General features: G+C 38.3%; 1 protein-coding gene across 3 annotated transcripts in view; it reads left to right on the forward strand.

The window, feature by feature from the left end:
• Nucleotides 1–22748, forward strand: part of LOC105491252 (contactin associated protein family member 4) — a 280044-nt gene that overhangs the window by 23775 nt on the left and 233521 nt on the right. For all 3 annotated transcript variants that reach the window (XM_011757456.3, XM_071084990.1, XM_024795881.2), the window contains exon 2: nucleotides 20676–20786. In XM_011757456.3, the coding sequence (XP_011755758.2) occupies nucleotides 20676–20786 (111 nt within the window). The remainder of the gene's footprint in view (nucleotides 1–20675; nucleotides 20787–22748) is intronic.

Genomic DNA, 22748 nt, shown 5'->3' on the forward strand with positions numbered 1-22748 from the left:
GGTCTCTACTGGTTTGAACTGAACAGCAGCTGGCCCAAGTTTCTGAGAAACAACTGAAGCGACATGGTGACCTAGGAATTACCATGGTGACCTGAAATGATATCCATGTATAAAGTAGCCAGAGAAGATAAAATTTCAGCTTCAGTGGCGAGGCCTTCAGCTACCATGGCCTTCAGCTTCATAGAAAAAGGAAAAACATAAAACCAAAACCAAAAAGTGACAAAGAGCAAGCAGGGCAAGCAGATCTGGTAAAATTAACCCCTCACTTCACAATAGATTTGAAAAGAGCTGAAGGACCTAGAAATATGAGGGATCAATCCTATGCTCTCATCTAAGGCTTGGGATTCTCTCCAAGCTCATGTTAATTAGCAGAATTTCCTTGGAGCTGAACCTCCATTTATGGGCTTGCTGTCAATCAAGGACCATCCTTGGATCCTAGAGGCTGTCCACCATTTCCTGACAGTTGGCCCTTTCTACAACACGGTGATTTTTCTCCTTCCAGGCCTATAAGATAAATTTCACCCATGCTTCTTATCTCTTTGACTTTTTGTGTCTCTGACCTTTAGACCTTTTGAAGGTCTCCCCTGATTAGGGCAGCCCACTCAGGCTAATACCCCTTTTAGGTAACTAAATTAAGGACCTCAATTAATTAATTACATCTACAAGGTTAGTTTACTACATAACATAAGCACAGGACTGATATCCCATCATATTCACAAATTCTGCCTGCACTGGAGGGGAGGGGATTATACTAAGCCTATACAGGGGGCTGAAATTTTGGAGACCATTTTAGAATTCTGTCCACTGAGGGGGCTCATACACCTGGCTATCTCTCTAGATGGGAGGGCTCTATGCTATGATGCTGCATGTGTTTAGGGAGATCAGGAGCTGGGAACATTTGAGTGTCCTTGTAATAGTGATGGGTCTCTCGTAGGGGGTGGAGTCTTGTTGGAAACAGAAAGATTCCAGAGCTCAGAGCAGATATCAGTTCTTCTGCATTGAGCTAATGCACACCTACTCTGCCAGCTTTTAGCCAAGCTTCTAAAACAGTGGAAATGAACCTCTGAGACCAGCCAAGCTTGTTCCTTGCTTGATTATGAAATCAAACACAATAATCTTAGCTAATGAAATGGAAATATTCTCCATCTAATCTCATGTTATTGCTCAGAGAAGCTTATTGTTTCTAGTTGACTTGATTTTTTTTTCCCTTAGTGAGAAACAGTTATTTATTAAACTAGCTTTATGGACTCCCCTATTAAAATGCATTTATCTGCAGGAAAATTCCTTATCACTAGGAAACGTTTCAGCCTTCATCTTTAAGTGTGATACTTTGAAATACAAATAACAACTCTTAAAATAATTTAGTAATAAAATGGAGCATTTGTTCAGTGATGTTGAAATATCATCTAATATGACTAGAATAAGAATTGAATTGAGGCTTACTCAATTTTCCCTCCAGGAATCAGAGTCGAAACCATGGCAATTTCAGGTTGAAAATATCAGTAATGGAAGCAGCATATACTTAGGAGGACATTGTTGCTGTACCTTCATGGACATGTGGTTTAGTTGGCACAGTGTGAATTTCTAACTATATCATCAAAGGTGTCCAAATAAAGAGATGCCCATGTTCTCTGAATTCCTTTCTATCTTTCTTAATAAATTGTGGCTGTTTGATTTCTGCATCATGTGCAGTTTAAAATTCTGCTTTTCTGGATAAAATGAAACAAACAACTCTGAAGCTCAAGAGATGTGAAGAAAACTATGGGCTTTTGGAACATTAAAAATTATTTCATAATGAGCAAACAATGCATCATAAGGGCAATTTTACTTTCTTTTTAGGTAATTCAGTAAAGTCCCCCTTTTTTGTAGAGGGAAGGATAACCATGTGGTTAGGAATGTTGAATACCGTTCTCTCTCTTTCTCCTTCTTAAGGAATAATTCTTATAAGATTTTGTAAGAGATATCTAGTTAATTTTTATTCAGTTGACTTTTATTCAGTTTCAACTTTGGAATTTATAATGAACGCTTAAAGCAGCAATCATGAACACTTACATAGTACTTTTTATACACCAGGTACCAAGTACTCTTTATCTGCTGACTCATTTCATTCTCAGAAGTCCCTGTTTTGTTTAGTATGTACCATCATTATCCCCATTTAGAGATAGGAAAGGCAATTTAAATAAAATGCCTAAGATCATGTAGTACTTGGCAGAGGCAGAACTTGAACCCATAGAGGATGGTTTCAAGAGCTACACTTGTAATCACTATGCTACACAATATTCTTGCTTCAGTGCAAGGTGACAGGTAACCTGATATTGATCTTCCAGTCACTTTCATCTCAGCAAGTAGAGACCCAGACCACCACAGAAGTGCCATAATAGAAGCCTGTTCAAGTTAAGGAAGAATTTCCCGGTAGGATGGGAGGGTTGAGGGCTCTCAACAGGTGTCAGAGGAAGGGGGGCACTATGGCTGATCCTGGAGCATCCCTAAGGGCTGAAAAAGGAGGGAAGAACATTTCTCAGCTTTGTGCATTGAAGGGAGGATTGGGATAATACTCCAAGTGACTTTGGGAGGGATCCAGTTTTATCTACCTCAAAATAAAATTATGTATGTGGACTCCATTGTTAAATGGCTCACTCAAAATATGAGATCTCATCACTAAAGCAATATATGTGTGTCACAACATCCACCTTCAAAACTGCTTTTGACCCATCAGTGGGCAATATTTTGAGGCACAAAATCTGAAAAAAAAAATTATTTGTTTGGTTCTGCAATTACAGTTTGGCAACAGTGGCAAGCAGAAATGTGGTCCCCTGTGGATGTCCATATCTTAATCCCTAAAATCATACAGTTGGTAACTTTTAAGATAGACTTTTTTACTCAACCTCATTTCTTGGGGATTCATCCAAGTTGTATTGTGTATTAGTAGTGTGTTCATTTTTATTGCTGAGTAATATTTAGTGATATGTATGTAGCGGTTTGTTTAATCACTCACCTGTTGAAGTGAGGGTGGACTGCCATGAACATTTGTATACAGGTTTTTGTGTGAACTTAAGTTTTTATTTTTCTGGAATAAATGCCTAAATGCAATTGCTGGGTCATATGAAAATTGCACATTTAGTTTTATAAGAAATTGCTAAATTGCTTTCCTCTAAATTTGTGAATTTTCATGTATTTGAGAAAAGTGATCATATAGTTATTTCAATTTTCTCTATGTCTATGACAATTTCCTGGTTTAATTCTCATTTTGTATACTTATACTTTCTCTGTAAGAATAAGTAGTGGGGTTTTTTTTGTTTATAATTTATTGTCTTTTTTGTTTTGAAGAACTAGATCTTAGATTCATTGATTTTGTTGTTACTGTGTTTTCTAACTGATTAACTGGCATTTTTTTACTAATTCCTTCCCGTGCTTTCCTGATGTTTATTTCATTGTTTTTTTCTAAGTTGAGTGCTAAGTAATTTATTATCATTGCCCATTTTTAATAAAGAAATTACCTAAGGCTTTTGAATTTAAGGCTGTAAATTCCTCATCCTTAATTTAGCACTATTACTGAGAACAGGGACTGACCTGACCATGGGAAGTGGGTTTACTTGACTTAGCAGTGGGGAAGGAACAGGGTGTCCAGAGCCTGGCAGTCAGGCAAGAGCCACCATTTTTTTTTTGCTTTAATTAAACTTTTATTTAGATACAGGGGGTATATGTGTAGGTTTGCTACATGAGTATATTGTACCCAGGTAGTAAGCATAGCACCCAACAGGTAGTTTTTCAACCCATGGTCCCCTCCCTTTCTTCCACTCAAGTAGTCTGCAGTGTCAACTGTTCCCATGTTTATGTCCATGTGTGCTCAATGTTTAGTTCCCACTTATAAGTGAGAACACATTACAATTGGTTTTCTCTTCCTGCATTAATTTACTTAAGGTTATGGCTTCCAGATTTATCCATGTTGCTGTGAAGGACATGATTTTATCCTTTTTAATGGCTGTGTAGTATTCCATGGTGTATATGTATCACAGTTTGTTTATCTAGTCCACCATTGGTGGGTACCTCGATTGATTCCACGTCTTTGCTATTGTGAACAGTATGAGGATGAACATATGAGTGTATGTGTCCTTTTGGTATAAAGGTCTATTCTCCTTTGCATATATACTCAGTAATGAGATTGCTGGATCAAATAGTAGCTCCGTTTTAAGTTCTTTGAGAAATATCTAAACTGCTTTCCACAATGGCGGAACCCATCCTTCTTTTTTGAGATGGAGTCTCACTCCGTCTCCCAGGCTGGAGTGCAGTGGCATGTTCTCTGCTCACTGCAAACTCTGCCTCCTGGAACCCATCCTTCTTAGTAAGGTTATAGACTTTCATTTAGAAGCAGTTAGTTGGTTTTGATCTTTTTCTGAAGATGTCTTTCTTATTGTTTTCCACTGTGTATCAACAGTGGGCCCTTAACGTCCAGGGTCAAATATGCCCTTTTCTGACTTCCCAATCTCTACGAAAACAAATACAATCCTAAGTGAATGCAGTAAAACATGATGGGCTCCTACACTCTGAAACTATGAATATTTAGTTGTACTGGTTACAGAAAGCAAAATGTTGAAAGCATAAAGTGAAAAATCTAAGTGGTGCTCAAGTCAGAGGATTTGAACGTGAGATGTTACAGGCAGGAGTCAAGATAATTCGCATACCTCCAGTGGCCGGTACTTGATACGAAGATTTTGTTTCCACAATTCTAAATCAGTTTATCACACTGACTAATTTTTGAGGTGGTGCATTAAAGACAGGCATATGAAAAATCTCTGATAACACTTTTCTTTGCTTAATGGTATTGAGAAGTAAAAGAAGAAAGGGGATGGATTCTTTTGAGTACCTACTCTGTACTTTTAAAATGTTATGCATGGTATAACATGAAGTTCTCGCAGTTCTGTTGTGAAGGGGATATTTTTTATCTGCACTTTACAGGTAGAGGTACATCAGGTTGAAGCAGTATGTATCAGACCTCGGGAGGTACCAGAGCAGGAATCTGAGGACTGGCCTCTCTGAATCCAGAACCCATGTTTTCGCAATGTTTAAGTAGATCGCTAACAAAGAGACAAATATTTGATTACAATACATGGTTAAACACACAGCCATAGCTTAACAATAACAAAAGTACTTCGTTGAATAATACAAAAAGCATGAGCAAAATTAAAAGTGAACATAAAAACAGAAAAAGCATCTGAAACAAATATGTTTGGCCAACAATGTGTATAATATTGTAATTAATTTAAATTATGTTTCCAAGTGGGAAAACAGAGCATAATGACAGACAATTTGCAGGTATTGAGAATGGATAACAACATATGGAAAATATTGTTTGACCGCATTCATCAAAGCAATGATACAAATACACAACAACTACAATTTGTTCACTTAGTAAATCAGCAAACCTAGCTGAGGTGTGTGTGATGAAATGGAGACTAAATTGATATTATCATTGTGGGAAAAGTGCAAATATGTTTCAGCATCTTTGGATATATTTTTAAAATAACTTTTGATCCTCTAATTCTCCTATCTATTTTAAATGCATATATATATATATATACACCAAACCCCAGAAATGCTTACCCCATGAAGATATTCTTTTCACTATTCCTGATATCAAATTATGTGACATGGTGTCACATAAGGCCAAATTATTTGTCAATAAAAGTCTGTAATGTGTGCAGATTTCTAGATCACTGATGCTCTCTTTACTTTCTAAAAAATTGTTATTTCTTCTACCCCTTCACCTTTGATTGGTCTCTTTGTCCTAATATCTGGACTTTAAATAGTTGCTATTAAACCTCTAAAATCAATCAGCCCCTGGCTGTGCTGTCATTAAAAGTTAACTGCCTTCCCATTAATCCATTAATTGTGAAGATTAATTGGAAAAGCTATTCGAACTCAGGCTATAACTTGGAGCATGTAAGCCAGTGTTTGCCTCCAAATGAAAGCTTAGCTCAATAACATCACAGAGAATTAACAATTATATATATAATCTACTTATGGCTCCTATAGGAGAAAATGCATAGAAATTTATAGGCTGCCGTCTAAATGAATTACTTGATAACTAGAAAATTATCCCTGTCTTTAGTTTAGCTCTGGGAAAACATAGTGATAAATAGTTACTTGTTTTAAATTGCAGCAACATGTTTTTCTTTTTTTTTTTAGATTTAAGCCAACGACTGATAGAATTAGAAGCTCATGTTTGTGTTATTTCAAATATTTAAAACCAGGATTCTCAAGTAAATGTTAATTTTCATGTCAATGTCAAGTTAATACTTAAAGAAGCTAAAGAATTGCATAGTAGTCTACACTCACGGCATTTAATCGAGTTGAAATATCATTTTAGGTAATGATGAGAGGATGAGAGATGCCAGGATTGGCTCATATGTTGTCACCTATGCTTAGAAAAATTGTATTTTGTTCAATCCTAGGTGTATTGTCAGTTCTCCCCAAACTTATTCTTTTTCTCATCAGAATGTGATGGTGCAGTAGCTTCCTTCACACACCATCAGGCACCATGGCTACTACATAGGGAGAAAGGGCTGTGGTGTGACACCACAAAAGTTCCTTCAGTCCTTCGGGCTGTGTTCCTTCCCAGTCCCGTGAAACAGTATGGAAAGCGTAAAGACATTTTGAAAGGAACAACACTCTCCACTGGATAGAAATTAATCTGCAACTGTATTTCAGTGGTTTCCAAACCAGCATGGTTCTGGTTGTGGGACACAATCAAGGGAAATTTTAAATCTCCCCGAGGTGATGCTGCCAGGCAATTAGGATGAATCACTGAAGGGGCACACTACAGAGATGCGACAACCCTGCAGCCTGGAGCGGATCCATATAATTTTATTTTTATTTCAAATTTTATTTTAGAGATGGGGTCTTGCTCTATTGTCCAGGCTGGCATGCAGTGGTGTGATCATAGCTCAGGGCAGCCTCAAACTCCTGGGCTTAAGAGATCCTCCTGCCTCAGCCGCCTGAGTAGCTAGGATGCCAGGCTATTTTTTTTTTTTTTTTAGAGATGGGTCTTGACATCATGCTTAGGCTGATCTTGAACTCTTGGCCTCAAGGATCTTCCCACCTTGGCCTTGAAAGTGCTGGGATTAAAAGCATGAGCGATCACACCTGGCCTATAATACTTTATACCAGGTGGCTGATTCTGCTTTTTAAACATACTTGTGTCTTCTGGGTGCTTAAAATGGACTTTGGTGGCTCTTTTTTGTTGCTGAGGGTAGACTGTACAGCTGCAGCTGTGCGGATGAGATGGCAGAGCTGGGGAGAGCTCCATGGTATGGTGATAAATGATGCTCACCCAAAGGAAATCAAGCAGAGGCTGTTTATTTAGGGTTTGCTGCAGTAAGGTGGTTGGCCACCACCATTTGAGTTTGGCAGAGACTCAAAAGCAGACAGAGGAGAGGAAAGCTTTACAGTGGAGTAAAGGGACAGGCTCAGGTATGCCCTGGTTGGAGGCCTTGGCTAGGGGAAGCTGTAGGCAGACTGGCCAGAAGTGGGGCATCCTATGGGATCAGTTAATGGTATACATTTGGCTTTCTCTGTACTTAGCAGAAGTTTGTAAATATCTCCTAAACACATTCAGCCAGTTCTAAATTGGAAACAAGGGCAAAAATGAGGGAAGCTTAAATGATTAAGTCCTGGCTATTTGGGGCTGATATGGTTTGGCTGTGTCCCCATTCAAATCTCAACTTGAATTGTGTTTCCCAGAATTCCCTCGTGTTGTGGGAGGGACCCAGGCGGAGGTAATTGAATCACGGGGGCTGGTCGTTCCTGTGCTATTCTCGTGATAGTGAGTAAGTCTCTTGAGAGCTGATGGGTTTATCAGGGGTTTCCACTTTGACTTCTTCCTTAAGTTCTCTTGCTGCCGCCGTGATTCGGAGGCGTCCCCCGCCGCGGGGAACTGTAAGTTCAGTTAAACCTCTTTTCCTTCCCTGTCTCAGGTATGTGTTTATCAGCAGCGTGAAAACGGACTAATACAGGGGCCAATTGCTACAGGAGTTATTATTTGGCTTCTTGGACTGGTTGCTTCAGACAGAAGTCTGGCTTCGTTCCTGTAGACAGTAGGTTGGTTTCCTGGGCTGGTTGCTACAGGTTCTGTTTTTTGCATGTAGACTGGCCATTTCCCATTTGTGCATTCAGTCTCTCATTGGGCAGGAAACCGAGGTACATCAGGTACTGGGTTGTGCGTCATGCCAGGGCGAGGAGACAAGGCTCCACCTGGAATCCTGAAACGAACCTGAAATTTGTAGCAGTAGCCCAGACTGGGTTTATGGTTAGGGAAAAATATCATTGTCAAAATTTCTGGAAATGTTGACTTATAAATAATAATTTTTGATACATGCAAACATAATTCCAAACTTTTTAAAATATGTTGATGATTTCCAATTTTAACTGGATGGAAATGTTAATATAGATTGGAATAAAATGTTTTGTTCAAGAAAATAGATTTTTTGAAGGGAAGGCCATTCCTTAATCCTGATTCTGTCAATGGACTTCTTTGGAGTAGGTCCAAATAAACTGTTTTCTGATAGGAACGAGACTGCAATCTTTCCAAAGCTTCCTGATAAAAGGTCTCACCCCTACCTCTGGTGTGTGAGGATTTTTGATGATTTAAACTATGTTTGCTACCTATTCTATCTTTTCTAGTCTATTCTCCAATGCATATTTTTATGGGACATATGATTCATTAGCAGGCATACAACTAATTTTGGCATGTCTTCCAAATAACCGAGAAGATGACTACTCAGTGGCAACTAAGCTGACTACTACTGAAAATCAGCCATATATATATATATATATATATATTTTTTTTTTTTTTTGACAAGTGTATTTTAAGTTGCCAGTACTTGTTTCGACAAAGTACTGGCTCAGAATAGAAGATCCGGCACCATATTGCCTGAGTTTAAATACACTTTCTAAGATGGCCGAATAGGAACAGCTCCAGTCTCCAACTCCCAGCGCGAGCGACACAGAAGACCGGTGATTTCTGCATTTTCAACTGAGGTACTGGGTTCATCTCACTGGGGAGTGCCGGACGATCGGTGCTGGTCAGCTGCTGCAGCCCAACCAGCGAGAGCTGAAGCAGGGCGAGGCATCGCCTCACCTGGGAAGCGCAAGGGGGAAGGGAATCCCTTTTCCTAGCCAGGGGAACTGAGACACACAACACCTGGAAAATCGGGTAACTCCCACCCCAATACTGCGCTTTAAGCAAACAGGCACACCAGGAGATCATATCCCACACCTGGCCGGGAGGGTCCCACACCCACGGAGCCTCCCTCATTGCTAGCACAGCAGTCTGTGATCTACCGGCAAGACAGCAGCGAGGCTGGGGGAGGGGCGCCCGCCATTGCTGAGGCTTAAGTAGGTAAACAAAGCTGCTGGGAAGCTCGAACTGGGTGGAGCTCACAGCAGCTCAAGGAAACCTGCCTGTCTCTGTAGACTCCACCTCTGGGGACAGGGCAATAACAAACACAGCCGAAACCTCTGCAGACGCAAACGACTCTGACAGCTTTGAAGAGAGCAGTGGATCTCCCAACACGGAGGTTGAGATCTGAGAAGGGACAGACTCCCTGCTCAAGTGGGTCCCTGACCCCTGAGTAGCCTAACTGGGAGACATCCCCCACTAGGGGCAGTCTGACACCCCACACCTCACAGGGTGGAGTACACCCCTGAGAGGAAACTTCCAAAGCAAGAATCAGACAGGTACACTCGCTGTTCAGAAATATTCTATCTTCTGCAGCCTCTGCTGCTGATACCCAGGCAAACAGGGTCTGGAGTGGACCTCAAGCAATCTCCAACAGACCTACAGCTGAGGGTCCTGACTGTTAGAAGGAAAACTATCAAACAGGAAGGACACCTACACCAAAACCCCATCAGTACATCACCATCATCAAAGACCAGAGGCAGATAAAACCACAAAGATGGGGAAAAGGCAGGGCAGAAAAGCTGGAAATTCAAAAAATAAGAGTGCATCCCCCCCGGCAAAGGAGCGCAGCTCATCGCCAGCAACGGATCAAAGCTGGACGGAGAATGACTTTGATGAGATGAGAGAAGAAGGCTTCAGTCCATCAAATTTCTTAGAGCTAAAGGAGGAATTACGTACCCAGCGTAAAGAAACTAAAAATCTTGAAAAAAAAGTGGAAGAATTGATGGCTAGAGTAATTAATGCAGAGAAGGTCATAAACGAAAGAGATGAAAACCATGACACGAGAAATACATGACAAATGCACAAGTTTCAGTAACCGACTCGATCAACTGGAAGAAAGAGTATCAGCGATTGAGGATCAAATGAATGAAATGAAGCGAGAAGAGAAACCAAAAGAAAAAAGAAGAAAAAGAAATGAACAAAGCCTGCAAGAAGTATGGGATTATGTAAAAAGACCAAATCTACGTCTGATTGGGGTGCCTGAAAGTGAGGGGGAAAATGGAACCAAGTTGGAAAACACTCTTCAGGATATCATCCAGGAGAACTTCCCCAACCTAGTAGGGCAGGCCAACATTCAAATCCAGGAAATACAGAGAACGCCACAAAGATACTCCTGGAGAAGAGCAACTCCAAGACACATAATTGCCAGATTCACCAAAGTTGAAATGAAGGACAAAATCTTAAGGGCAGCCAGAGAGAAAGGTCGGGTTACCCACAAAGGGAAGCCCATCAGACTAACAGCAGATCTCTCGGCAGAAACTCTCCAAGCCAGAATAGAGTGGGGGCCAATATTCAACATTCTTAAAGAAAAGAATTTTAAACCCAGAATTTCATATCCAGCCAAACTAAGTTTCATAAGTGAAGGAGAAATAAAATCCTTTACAGATAAGCAAATGCTTAGAGATTTTGTCACCACTAGGCCTGCCTTACAAGAGACCCTGAAGGAAGCACTAAACATGGAAAGGAACAACCGGTACCAGCCATTGCAAAAACATGCCAAAATGTCAAGAGCATCGAGGCTAGGAAGAAACTGCATCAACTAACGAGCAAAATAACCAGTTAATATCATAATGGCAGGATCAAGTTCACACATAACAATCTTAACCTTAAATGTAAATGGACTAAATGCTCCAATTAAAAGACACAGACTGGCAAACTGGATCAAGAGTCAAGACCCATCAGTCTGCTGTATTCAGGAGACCCATCTCACACACAGAGACATACATAGGCTCAAAATAAAGGGATGGAGGAAGATTTACCAAGCAAATGGAGAACAAAAAAAAGCGGGGGTTGCAATACTAGTCTCTGATAAAACAGACTTTAAACCATCAAAGATCAAAAGAGACAAAGAAGGCCATTACATAATGGTAAAGGGATCAATTCAACAGGAAGAGCTAACTATCCTAAATATATATGCACCCAATACAGGAGCACCCAGATTCATAAAGCAAGTCCTTAGAGACTTACAAAGAGACTTAGACTCCCATACAATAATAATGGGAGACTTCAACACTCCACTGTCAACATTAGACAGATCAATGAGACAGAAAGTTAACAAGGATATCCAGGAATTGAACTCATCTCTGCAGCAAGCAGACCTAATAGACATCTATAGAACTCTCCACCCCAAATCAACAGAATATACATTCTTCTCAGCACCACATCGTGCTTACTCCAAAATCGACCACGTAATTGGAAGTAAAGCACTCCTCAGCAAATGTACAAGAACAGAAATTATAACAAACTGTCTCTCAGACCACAGTGCAATCAAACTGGAACTCAGGACTAAGAAACTCAATCAAAACCGCTCAACTACATGGAAACTGAACAACCTGCTCCTGAATGACTACTGGGTACATAACGAAATGAAGGCAGAAATAAAGATGTTCTTTGAAACCAATGAGAACAAAGATACAACATACCAGAATCTCTGGGATACATTTAAAGCAGTGTGTAGAGGGAAATTTATAGCACTAAATGCCCACAAGAGAAAGCAGGAAAGATCTAAAATTGACACTCTAACATCGCAATTAAAAGAACTAGAGAAGCAAGAGCAAACACATTCGAAAGCTAGCAGAAGGCAAGAAATAACTAAGATCAGAGCAGAACTGAAGGAGATAGAGACACAAAAAACCCTCCAAAAAATCAATGAATCCAGGAGTTGGTTTTTTGAAAAGATCAACAAAATTGATAGACCACTAGCAAGACTAATAAAGAAGAAAAGAGAGAAGAATCAAATCGACGCAATTAAAAATGATAAAGGGGATATCACCACCGACCCCACAGAAATACAAACTACCATCAGAGAATACTATAAACACCTCTACGCAAATAAACTGGAAAATCTAGAAGAAATGGATAATTTCCTGGACACTTACACTCTTCCAAGACTAAACCAGGAAGAAGTTGAATCCCTGAATAGACCAATAGTAGGCTCTGAAATTGAGGCAATAATTAATAGCCTACCAACCAAAAAAAGTCCAGGACCAGATGGATTCACAGCTGAATTCTACCAGAGGTACAAGGAGGAGTTGGTACCATTCCTTCTGAAACTATTCCAATCAATAGAAAAAGAGGGAATCCTCCCTAACTCATTTTATGAGGCCAACATCATCCTGATACCAAAGCCTGGCAGAGACACAACTAAAAAAGAGAATTTTAGACCAGTATCCCTGATGAACATCGATGCAAAAATCCTCAATAAAATACTGGCAAACCGGATTCAGCAACACATCAAAAAGCTTATCCACCACGATCAAGTGGGCTTCATCCCTGGGATGCAAGGCTGGTTCAACATTCACAAATCAATAAACATAATCCAGCATATAAACAGAACCAAAGACAAGAACCACATGATTATCTCAATAGATGCAGAAAAGGCTTTTGACAAAATTCAACAGCCCTTCATGCTAAAAACGCTCAATAAATTCGGTATTGATGGAACGTACCTCAAAATAATAAGAGCTATTTATGACAAACCCACAGCCAATATCATACTGAATGGGCAAAAACTGGAAAAATTCCCTTTGAAAACTGGCACAAGACAGGGATGCCCTCTCTCACCACTCCTATTCAACATAGTGTTGGAAGTTCTGGCTAGGGCAATCAGGCAAGAGAAAGAAATCAAGGGTATTCAGTTAGGAAAAGAAGAAGTCAAATTGTCTCTGTTTGCAGATGACATGATTGTATATTTAGAAAACCCCATTGTCTCAGCCCAAAATCTCCTTAAGCTGAGAAGCAACTTCAGCAAAGTCTCAGGATACAAAATTAATGTGCAAAAATCACAAGCATTCTTATACATCAGTAACAGACAGAGAGCCAAATCAGGAATGAACTTCCATTCACAATTGCTTCAAAGAGAATCAAATACCTAGGAATCCAACTTACAAGGGATGTAAAGGACCTCTTCAAGGAGAACTACAAACCACTGCTCAGTGAACTAAAAGAGGACACAAACAAATGGAAGAACATACCATGCTCATGGATAGGAAGAATCAATATCGTGAAAATGGCCATACTGCCCAAGGTAATTTATAGATTCAATGCCATCCCCATCAAGCTACCAATGAGTTTCTTCACAGAATTGGAAAAAACTGCTTTAAAGTTCATATGGAACCAAAAAAGAGCCCGCGTCTCCAAGACAATCCTAAGTCAAAAGAACAAAGCTGGAGGCATCACGCTACCTGACTTCAAACTATACTACAAGGCTACAGTAACCAAAACAGCATGGTACTGGTACCAAAACAGACATATAGACCAATGGAACAGAACAGAGTCCTCAGAAATAATACCACACGTCTACAGCCATCTGATCTTTGACAAACCTGACAAAAACAAGAACTGGGGAAAGGATTCCCTATTTAATAAATGGTGCTGGGAAAATTGGCTAGCCATAAGTAGAAAGTTGAAACTGGATCCTTTCCTTACTCCTTATACGAAAATTAATTCAAGATGGATTAGAGACTTAAATGTTAGACCTAATACCATAAAAATCCTAGAGGAAAACCTAAGTAGTACCATTCAGGACATAGGCATGGGCAAAGACTTCATGTCTATAACACCAAAAGCAACAGCAGCAAAAGCCAAAATTGACAAATGGGATCTCATTAAACTAAAGAGCTTCTGCACAGCAAAAGAAACTACCATCAGAGTGAACAGGCAACCTACAGAATGGGAGAAAATTTTTGCAATCTACTCATCTGACAAAGGGCTAATATCCAGAACCTACAAAGAACTCAAACCAATTTACAAGAAAAAAACAAACAACCCCATCAAAAAGTGGGCAAAGGATATGAACAGACATTTCTCAAAAGAAGACATTCATACAGCCAACAGACACATGAAAAAATGCTCATCATCACTGGCCATCAGAGAAATGCAAATCAAAACCACAATGAGATACCATCTCACACCAGTTAGAATGGCGATCATTAAAAAGTCAGGAAACAACAGGTGCTGGAGAGGATGTGGAGAAATAGGAACACTTTTACACTGTTAGTGGGATTGTAAACTAGTTCAACCATTATGGAAAACAGTATGGCGATTCCTCAAGGATCTAGAACTAGATGTACCATACGACCCAGCCATCCCATTACTGGGTATATACCCAAAGGATTATAAATCATGCTGCTATAAAGACACATGCACACATATGTTTATTGCAGCACTATTCACAGTAGCAAAGACTTGGAATCAACCCAAATGTCCATCAGTGACAGATTGGATTAAGAAAATGTGGCACATATACACCATGGAATACTATGCAGCCATCAAAAAGGATGAGTTTGTGTCCTTTGTAGGGACATGGATGCAGCTGGAAACCATCATTCTCAGCAAACTATCACAAGAACAGAAAACCAAACACCGCATGTTCTCACTCATAGGTGGGAACTGAACAATGAGATCACTTGGACTCAGGAAGGGGAACATCACACACCGGGGCCTATCATGGGGAGGGGGGAGGGGTGAGGGATTGCATTGGGAGTTATACCTGATGTAAATGACAAGTTGATGGGTGCAGCACACCAACATGGCACAAGTATACATATGTAACAAACCTGCACGTTATGCACATGTACCCTACAACTTAAAGTATAATAATAATAAATAAATTTAAAAAAATAAAAAAATAAAAAAATAAAATAAAATTCATCCCTCACAAAAAAATAAAAAATAAAAAATAAATAAATAAATAAATACACTTTCTACCACCTATTAGTCGTGGGTCGTTAGGTAAATTGTTTAATTTACCTAATTTAATTATTTAATAATTATTTAATTCTTGTGCTCTTTTTTCCTCAAGTGTCCTTAGAGTTAATAATATGAAATATATTGGGTGTTTGTCAGGATCAAATGAGTTAATGCATGTAAAGCCCTGAGAACGTAGCACCTAATAATATATACCTATTATCTTAGTACAGGTAGTATTACACACAGGTTAAGAAACCTACACACAGGTTACTTTTACTAAAAACTGAACAGCTTTTATTTGCTTATGAGAATTATGCATTAAAGCCCTTTGTAAAATAAAATTTTCATTAATCGAGCTATATTAAAATATTTTCAGTATACCTTGCATCAATATAGATGCAAGTTATATTGAAGGAGGCTATTGAGTTTTTGTGTATATACAATCTGCCAGAGATCTAATTTACCATTGATGTTTTAATGACAATGTTAAGTTTTTCTGTCATGTAGAGTAAATAGTGACTTTTCTGAGATGTTGAACAGAAAGCCATAGATTTGTGTGTATATGGTGTATGTGTATGAAAATGACTCAGCATACTATTTTCTAATGTAGATATACTAACAGAATTCATTAAAATATATTGTAGATGTAACTAGTGTATATAAATTTTTTAATGAAAAGACTAAAGCTATAGTTTCACTGTTTGCAACTGCTATCAAGGTTAATGTGGAAATTCTAATATGACTGAGAAAAGTCAAATAAAATGTAATACAGTTTTGGATAAGCATGGAGTAATGAGAGTGATGTTCATTTCTTCTCTAACTGAAGAAAACAATGATGAACTCAAAGTACCCAGCTGCATTTTCAATTGTACAACCTTCCATGAAATGTTTGGTTACTCTATTACTGAATTTCACTAGTGAATGGAGACTTCCATGGTTTCCTGTACCCCATTTTACCAAGAATCTTGCCGTGGCTCAGCAGTAAAAGGACCAGGATGATAAGCCAATCTGATATAGCACTTAATTTTTTAAAAATGCAATTATGTTTTAGGCTGAAATAGTTAAAATGTTATTTCCGGTTTGAAAAGCCCCTACTTAAATGCCTGTATACCCACGTGCACTGAATACTCTTTATTTGCATCTGAAAATTAGCTAAAAATTAGAGCTAATAATCATTGGAAGTTCTAGCTGAGAGATTACGCCAGGAGAAGACTAGTTTGCTGAGTTGCGTTACCAGATTGTAGAATAGTGTTTCTCAGCTTTGGCACTTACTGACATTTGAGACCAGGCTATTCTTTGTGGGAGAAGGCTACCCTGTGCTTTGTCAAATGTTTAACAGCACCCCTGGACTCAACCCAGTGGATGCCAGAAGTATCATCTCTTAGTTGTGATGACAAAGGTGTCTTCAGATATTGCTAATGTTTACTGGAAGTAGGGAGCAGGAGGGCAAAATTATCTCTGGTTAAGAACCTCTGGAATTGGAATGTGGTCCTTAGCTTTTCTAGTCTAGATCCTGTGTTTTGTTGGTGCAGTCAGAGAAAACTGGTTTTCTGGAATTAAACTCAGGAGACTTATGCTTAATCCAGAATTCCAATTTATTATGTAGAGAAAAATATCATGTTTACTCCAGACTGATTATTACTCTTTGAGGTTCCCTTCCTCTCTTGTCAAGACTGTTGAAGATCAAATGGGAAATAAATAGCCTGGCAAACCTGGAACTGGAGTACACACTCCTTGAGAGAGAATCTATTCATGCTATTATGGTGTCTGATGGAATTCCTATGCTTCAAACCTAAAGAAATAATAATTATAGTCATGGTATTCTTACATGGTGGATTCTGGCCCCTGACTCGTGTTACAGATATGGTTCTACCACAATGAGAAGAGCAAATTAATAGAACTGTGTTCAATGATCTCATCTGTAAGAGAATAATAATATATCAACAAAGAGGGGTAAAGATTAGTTACTGTGTGTGGCAAGATTATAACTTCCTAGCACAGAGTGCCCTCTTAATGTGTCTTAGTTATTATTAGTTCTGTAAGAATAACTACAATATATCATCATTAAATAAATATACAACAGACTGTAGGGGCAGGTATATGCTCACGGTAAAGAATAATAAGGCCGTGTAACCACCAAGGTCAACAACCAAAACTTGACCAAATATCACAAGCCCCCTGTGTGCCCTTCTGTTTTCCATATTACATGTCTTTCTCCCCACAAATAGAAGTACCCCTTCTTTTGTTTTAATTCTGCTCTTTTAAAGTTAGAGGTAGAACAATATTGATTCTTAATTTATAGTTGGCAAAAATGAACAATAAATATATGTTCCCTAGAGTGATTGCACCAGAGAGGCATTACATCCAAAACATCAACCTGAATCTACATAATTGATTGTGAATTGCAATTAGACACCCTTTTCACCACATTTATACCCGCAAGCTGAAAATGATTTTAAAAATTCCTAGTTCTAGTAAACACACACCCACATATGAGCCCTCCTTCCATATATGGAATGCACTCACTTGTGTGCGTAAACATACATGCCATAGTTTCCACAGCATACTAAAACATTTTTGTTGTTGCCTGTAATTGGCAATAATCAGAATTTCCTTCACCCCTCCATGGGTTGTTTATTTGTCTATGTCTACACTCTTTATTCTTGAATTACAACTGGATTGGCTGGCGTTAGTACTTAAGCTAGTCAATAGACATGCAGGAGCTGTCTGTTGTAATAGTGAAAGAATTTAAGGTAAGAGTAAGAAAAAGTAGACTTTGAATGAAATTGAGACAACCTTGAAAAGTAAAATGCTACCTCAGGTAAGTTCTTGGGAAAGGCATTCAAGAACAAATTAGGTTCAGGTATAATAAACTTAATAAAATTTCAGGTGAATCTAGATAATTTTAGATTTATTTTATTTAAATTAAATCACCATTAATTAAAACATTTGGGATGGTAACCCTGTATAATTTTAAATTACAGAATGTATATGTTAAAAACTAAATGGGAGAGAAATATTTTTCTGATTAGAGCAAAAATGGGAACAACTTAAGAGTATAATATAAAAGGCAAATATGCTTTAAAGATGACATCGAATGAGGAATTGGCTGAATAAATTAAACATGTATGGATTTCATGATACACATGAGATTATTCTTATGCTTTCCCTCATTCTTTGTGCTTTATCTTTTAATATTAGAAGCAATATATGTGATACACATAAAAGGGTATATAGACGATAAATATGTGTGCACATTAATATGTATATATACATATTGATACATATGTAAATGTATGTACATGTGTATGTTATATATTTTATATGAAACATAATTAGAAGCCTGTGACTATGCCACTATTACCACAAAGGGGTCCCAATCCAGACCCCAAGAAAGGGTTCTTGGATCTTGCGCAAGAAAGAATTCAGGGCGAGTCAGCAATGCAAAGCAAAGGCAGGTTTATTAAGAAAGTAAAGTGGTGAAAGTTCAGCAACTCCATAGACAAAGTAGGGCATTCCTGAAAGTAAGAGGAATAATGCGTCCACCCTTGGTACAAATACTTGTGTGTGTGTGTGTGTGTGTGTGTATTTATATAGGATTAGAAAAGATCATAGGGAGATGAGCTCTGCTACAAGGGTTCGTGATAAAGGATTAATTTTCTTAATTACTATATTTTGCAAGAATCAACTAATATCTTTAAAGCAAAATTAGGAATGCTTTTGTTCTCGATACTGGGATATCAGGACACGCCTAAGTCTGGGTCTGTTTAGTAAACATTATCAGTCTGTTCCCTTAACTCTAAGCGTCTGGAGGCTAGGAATACCTAACTTTCTGGGAATGCAGCCCAGCAAGTCTCAGCCTCATTTCCCTGGCCCTCACTCAAGATGGAGTCACTCTGGTTCTAACACCTCTGACACCACCTACCCCCAAATTAGAGCATTCCATCACATTAAAACTGTATACATGTATGTTGATTCCGCTTTTCTCTCAAGGTAGCCAAGATCCTGAGTTTTGTAACTTTCATTTCTTTTTGTAAAAGTAGTTTTTTAAGCTCATATATGTTCCTAAACAACATACAGTATTACTTAGCTTTGCTTTTTAAGATTTTCAAAATGATCAACATATTATATATTATTTATAACTAGTTTTTCTCAAAAATGTCACTTCTAAGATTCAACTATTCTGTTTTGTGTTGTTGTTTCTTTTACTGGTGTATATTATTCTATTGTGAAAAGCACTATGTTTTATTCTTTTGCTATTGGATATCTTTTTGTCAATTTTTTTTTTTTTTGCGCTATTATGAGCAACATTGCTAGAAATCATACATGTCTCCTGGTGCACAAATGCAAGCTCCTCTGAGAACTTTTTTATTTTCATGGACACAAAATTACTAGTATTTGTATATCACCTTTGGGTAAAAAGACAAAACTCCTTGAGACTGAGGGTTCATCATAGGAGGACTTACGTATATTAAAGGAACTGGTGGAACATAGGGCATGGGAAAGTTCAGGTATACAACTAATGAAAAGTGGTTTTTATTAAAGTGGTTGCTCAAGTTTATACTCCCACGAGCAATGTGTCAGAGCTTCTCTTGGCCTACATTTTGCCAGTCTAATGTCCATAAATTAGTATCCTTTCATAGTCCCAGTTTACATCTCTTTTTGCTGATAAGTTTGAGGATCAATTTATATAGGATCTGTGCTGTGAAGTCTGTTTTTTGAGACAGAGTCTTACTCTGTCACCCAGGCTGGAGTGCAGTGGTGTGATCTTGGCTCACTGCAACTTCCACCTCTGGGGTTGAAGCGATTCTCCTGCCTCAGCCTCCCGAGCAGCTGAGACTACAGGCATGTGCCACCACGCCCTGCTAATTTTTTATTTCTAGTAGAGATGGGGTTTCACCATGTTGGCCAGGCTTGTCTTGAACTCCTGACCTCAAGTAATCTGCCTGCCTCAGCCTCCCAAAGTGCTGGGACTACAGGTGTGAGCCATCACACCAGGCTGTGCTGTGAAGTCTGATCGTGCCTTGTGTTATTTTTGTTAATGTGTGTAATGATTTAAAGGTGGTTTTTGTTTTACTTTATTTTGTATTTTATTTTCCTTTATTTGGAATACTAATTGTATACTAGGTTATAGATTTTTCAAGTACTTTCTCCATTTTGTGATTTTTCTTTTTAGTTTCTTTACAGTGTCTTTTGGAAACCTTAAGTATTTAATTTTCATACAGCTAAATTTGCGAATCTTTTATAATGAGGTATAACCCTTTCTACCTTAAGATACTATTTTATTATATAATTTTATGATTTTAAAAATATTTTCATATTCTCCTGTCTTCGGGTTCTTTTTCTTTTCTCACTGAACTTACTAGACTTCTAGTAGAATAGCCCCTATAAGTAGTAGGCATATTTTTAGAGATCTTAGATCTTAGTTTTTGATGTTGTTGTTTTACTTGTTTGTTGTTTTGTCTATTGATTCCACGAAAGCCATCAGCACTAACTAACCCCAATGTGGCGTTGTTCCTCCTGACAGATGACTGTGATGATCCTCTTGTGTCTGCCTTGCCTCAGGCATCCTTCAGCAGTTCTTCCGAGCTCTCCAGCAGTCATGGTCCTGGATTCGCAAGGCTGAATAGAAGAGATGGTGAGTCTGCTTTTCTCCTCTGACTGGCCCATCTCACTAGTTTTTCATTATCTTTGCATAAAATCATTATGAATGATATATTGTAAAAGTAAATTTCTGAATAAGCAAATGGTTAAAACTCATGAGATGTATATGACATCTAGCTTCTGTTCTGGAATGTGAAAGAGACACATCATATATTACAGAGAGTTGAGTTCCTTCAATCTGACGAGCTTTTTATATATCTTACAAAATATTTTCTACAATAATATACAATCCTTATGGGCACATTAGGGATGAAAATTTAATTGGCCTTCAGTTTCAAGTTAAGTAATTTTCAAAAATGCTAATTATTTAAAAATAATGATCCCCCAGTGTTTTGGATTCTCAGTGCGGTTGATTTTCTTATCAGTTGAAGAATAGGAACATAACAAGATTTTCGTGGTCCTTTAGGAGTACTCAGCCAGGTGTGGCGGTTCATGTGTATAACGCCAACAATTTAGGAGGCTGAGGTGGGAAGATCACTTGAGGTCAGGAGTTCGAGACCAGCCTGGGCAACACAGCAAGACCTTGTCTCTACAAAATAATAAAAAATAAATTCACCTGTGGTGTATGCCTGTAGTCCCAGCTATGGCTGAAGCAGGAGGATCACTGAACCCAGCAGTTGGAGACTACAGTGAGCTATGATTGTGCCACTGAACTAGCACGTAGGTGACAGAGTGAGACCCTGTCTCAAAGACACTTGAATATGTTAAAAGGAAACTAAAGATAATTAAATGGCACCTTGCTGTAGAAATAAGACAGAATTTCAAAAACACTGTGTACTTAGAGACAGAGGATCACTGTGATCACGCTTGGCAATGCTAATACAGAAAACATTTTAACAATCATAAAAAGCGGACAACAACATCATGCATTATTAAAACCGTGTTTCTCCCATTTATTATCCTCTTTCTCTCATGCCAACATCAGTCAGTCACTTCTAATTTTACTCTTTGATGTTATCCTTAATATGTGCTTAATGCTTGAGCACATTGAACATTGGACATGACAAATAGGTAAATGTGTGTGTGTGTGTGTGTGTGTGTATTTTGCCATCTGGTATACATGATATATATCACACATAGTTCTCACTACAGTCTAGATATAACACTTTAACATGATTTTAAGCTTAAGTTTAAAGATTTCATTTCATATTATTGGAGATACCCACTTTTGTGTGCTTCTGAATGTGAAGATGTCAATGGAGAGTGAGAACTGAGATCCTTCTATCAAATGGGAAATTGGGGGGGGTGCTTGAATATATTTGAGTGGATAATGCTAGCCTGTTCCTTTTGAGTGACTTGCAGTGAGAGTTATTGGTCACATAGGACTGTCTTTTCCTCTTTGCAATTCGGAGTCCCTGACCAATCAGTGGACTTTCCTAGCCTCTCTGATGGCCATTCCAGACCTTGTACCTATGGAGCCACCAGCAGGAATGCTGTTATTGCAATGCTAATCCTAGAATAGGGTCTCCATCCTGTGCTTCTTTATAAAGAACAGCAGAGTTTGACATTTACCACCACTTCATCTGAGTCATAAAAGCTTCACAGAATGTGGGCCAGTGAAAGGAACACAACATTTTAATTTATCTGTTTATCTTGATTTCCTTTGTTGAGGTTCAATACATCACAAAAATGTATGTTATTAATTAGATCAAATCATATTTTTCATTAATTTATATACTCATCAGGAGTCTCCATCAGTGGGACTCATTTTCATTCTTAATTCATTTCTATGGCTCTTGGTAAAACACAATATCAAACTTCATGAATCTCATTTACATGTTAATGAAACCGAGACACAAAACAGGATCATTTTAATTATCTTTTGCTGGTTGTCAACCTACTTGATTACATTTTTCTTTTTTATTTAGTTTTTCTTTTTTTCCCCTATTAATTACATGAAGTTTTCACAAAGGAACATCAGATTTTCAGTGATTTA

This window comes from Macaca nemestrina, chromosome 18 (assembly GCF_043159975.1).
Source record: "Macaca nemestrina isolate mMacNem1 chromosome 18, mMacNem.hap1, whole genome shotgun sequence".
Classification (NCBI taxonomy): Eukaryota; Metazoa; Chordata; class Mammalia; order Primates; family Cercopithecidae; genus Macaca; species Macaca nemestrina.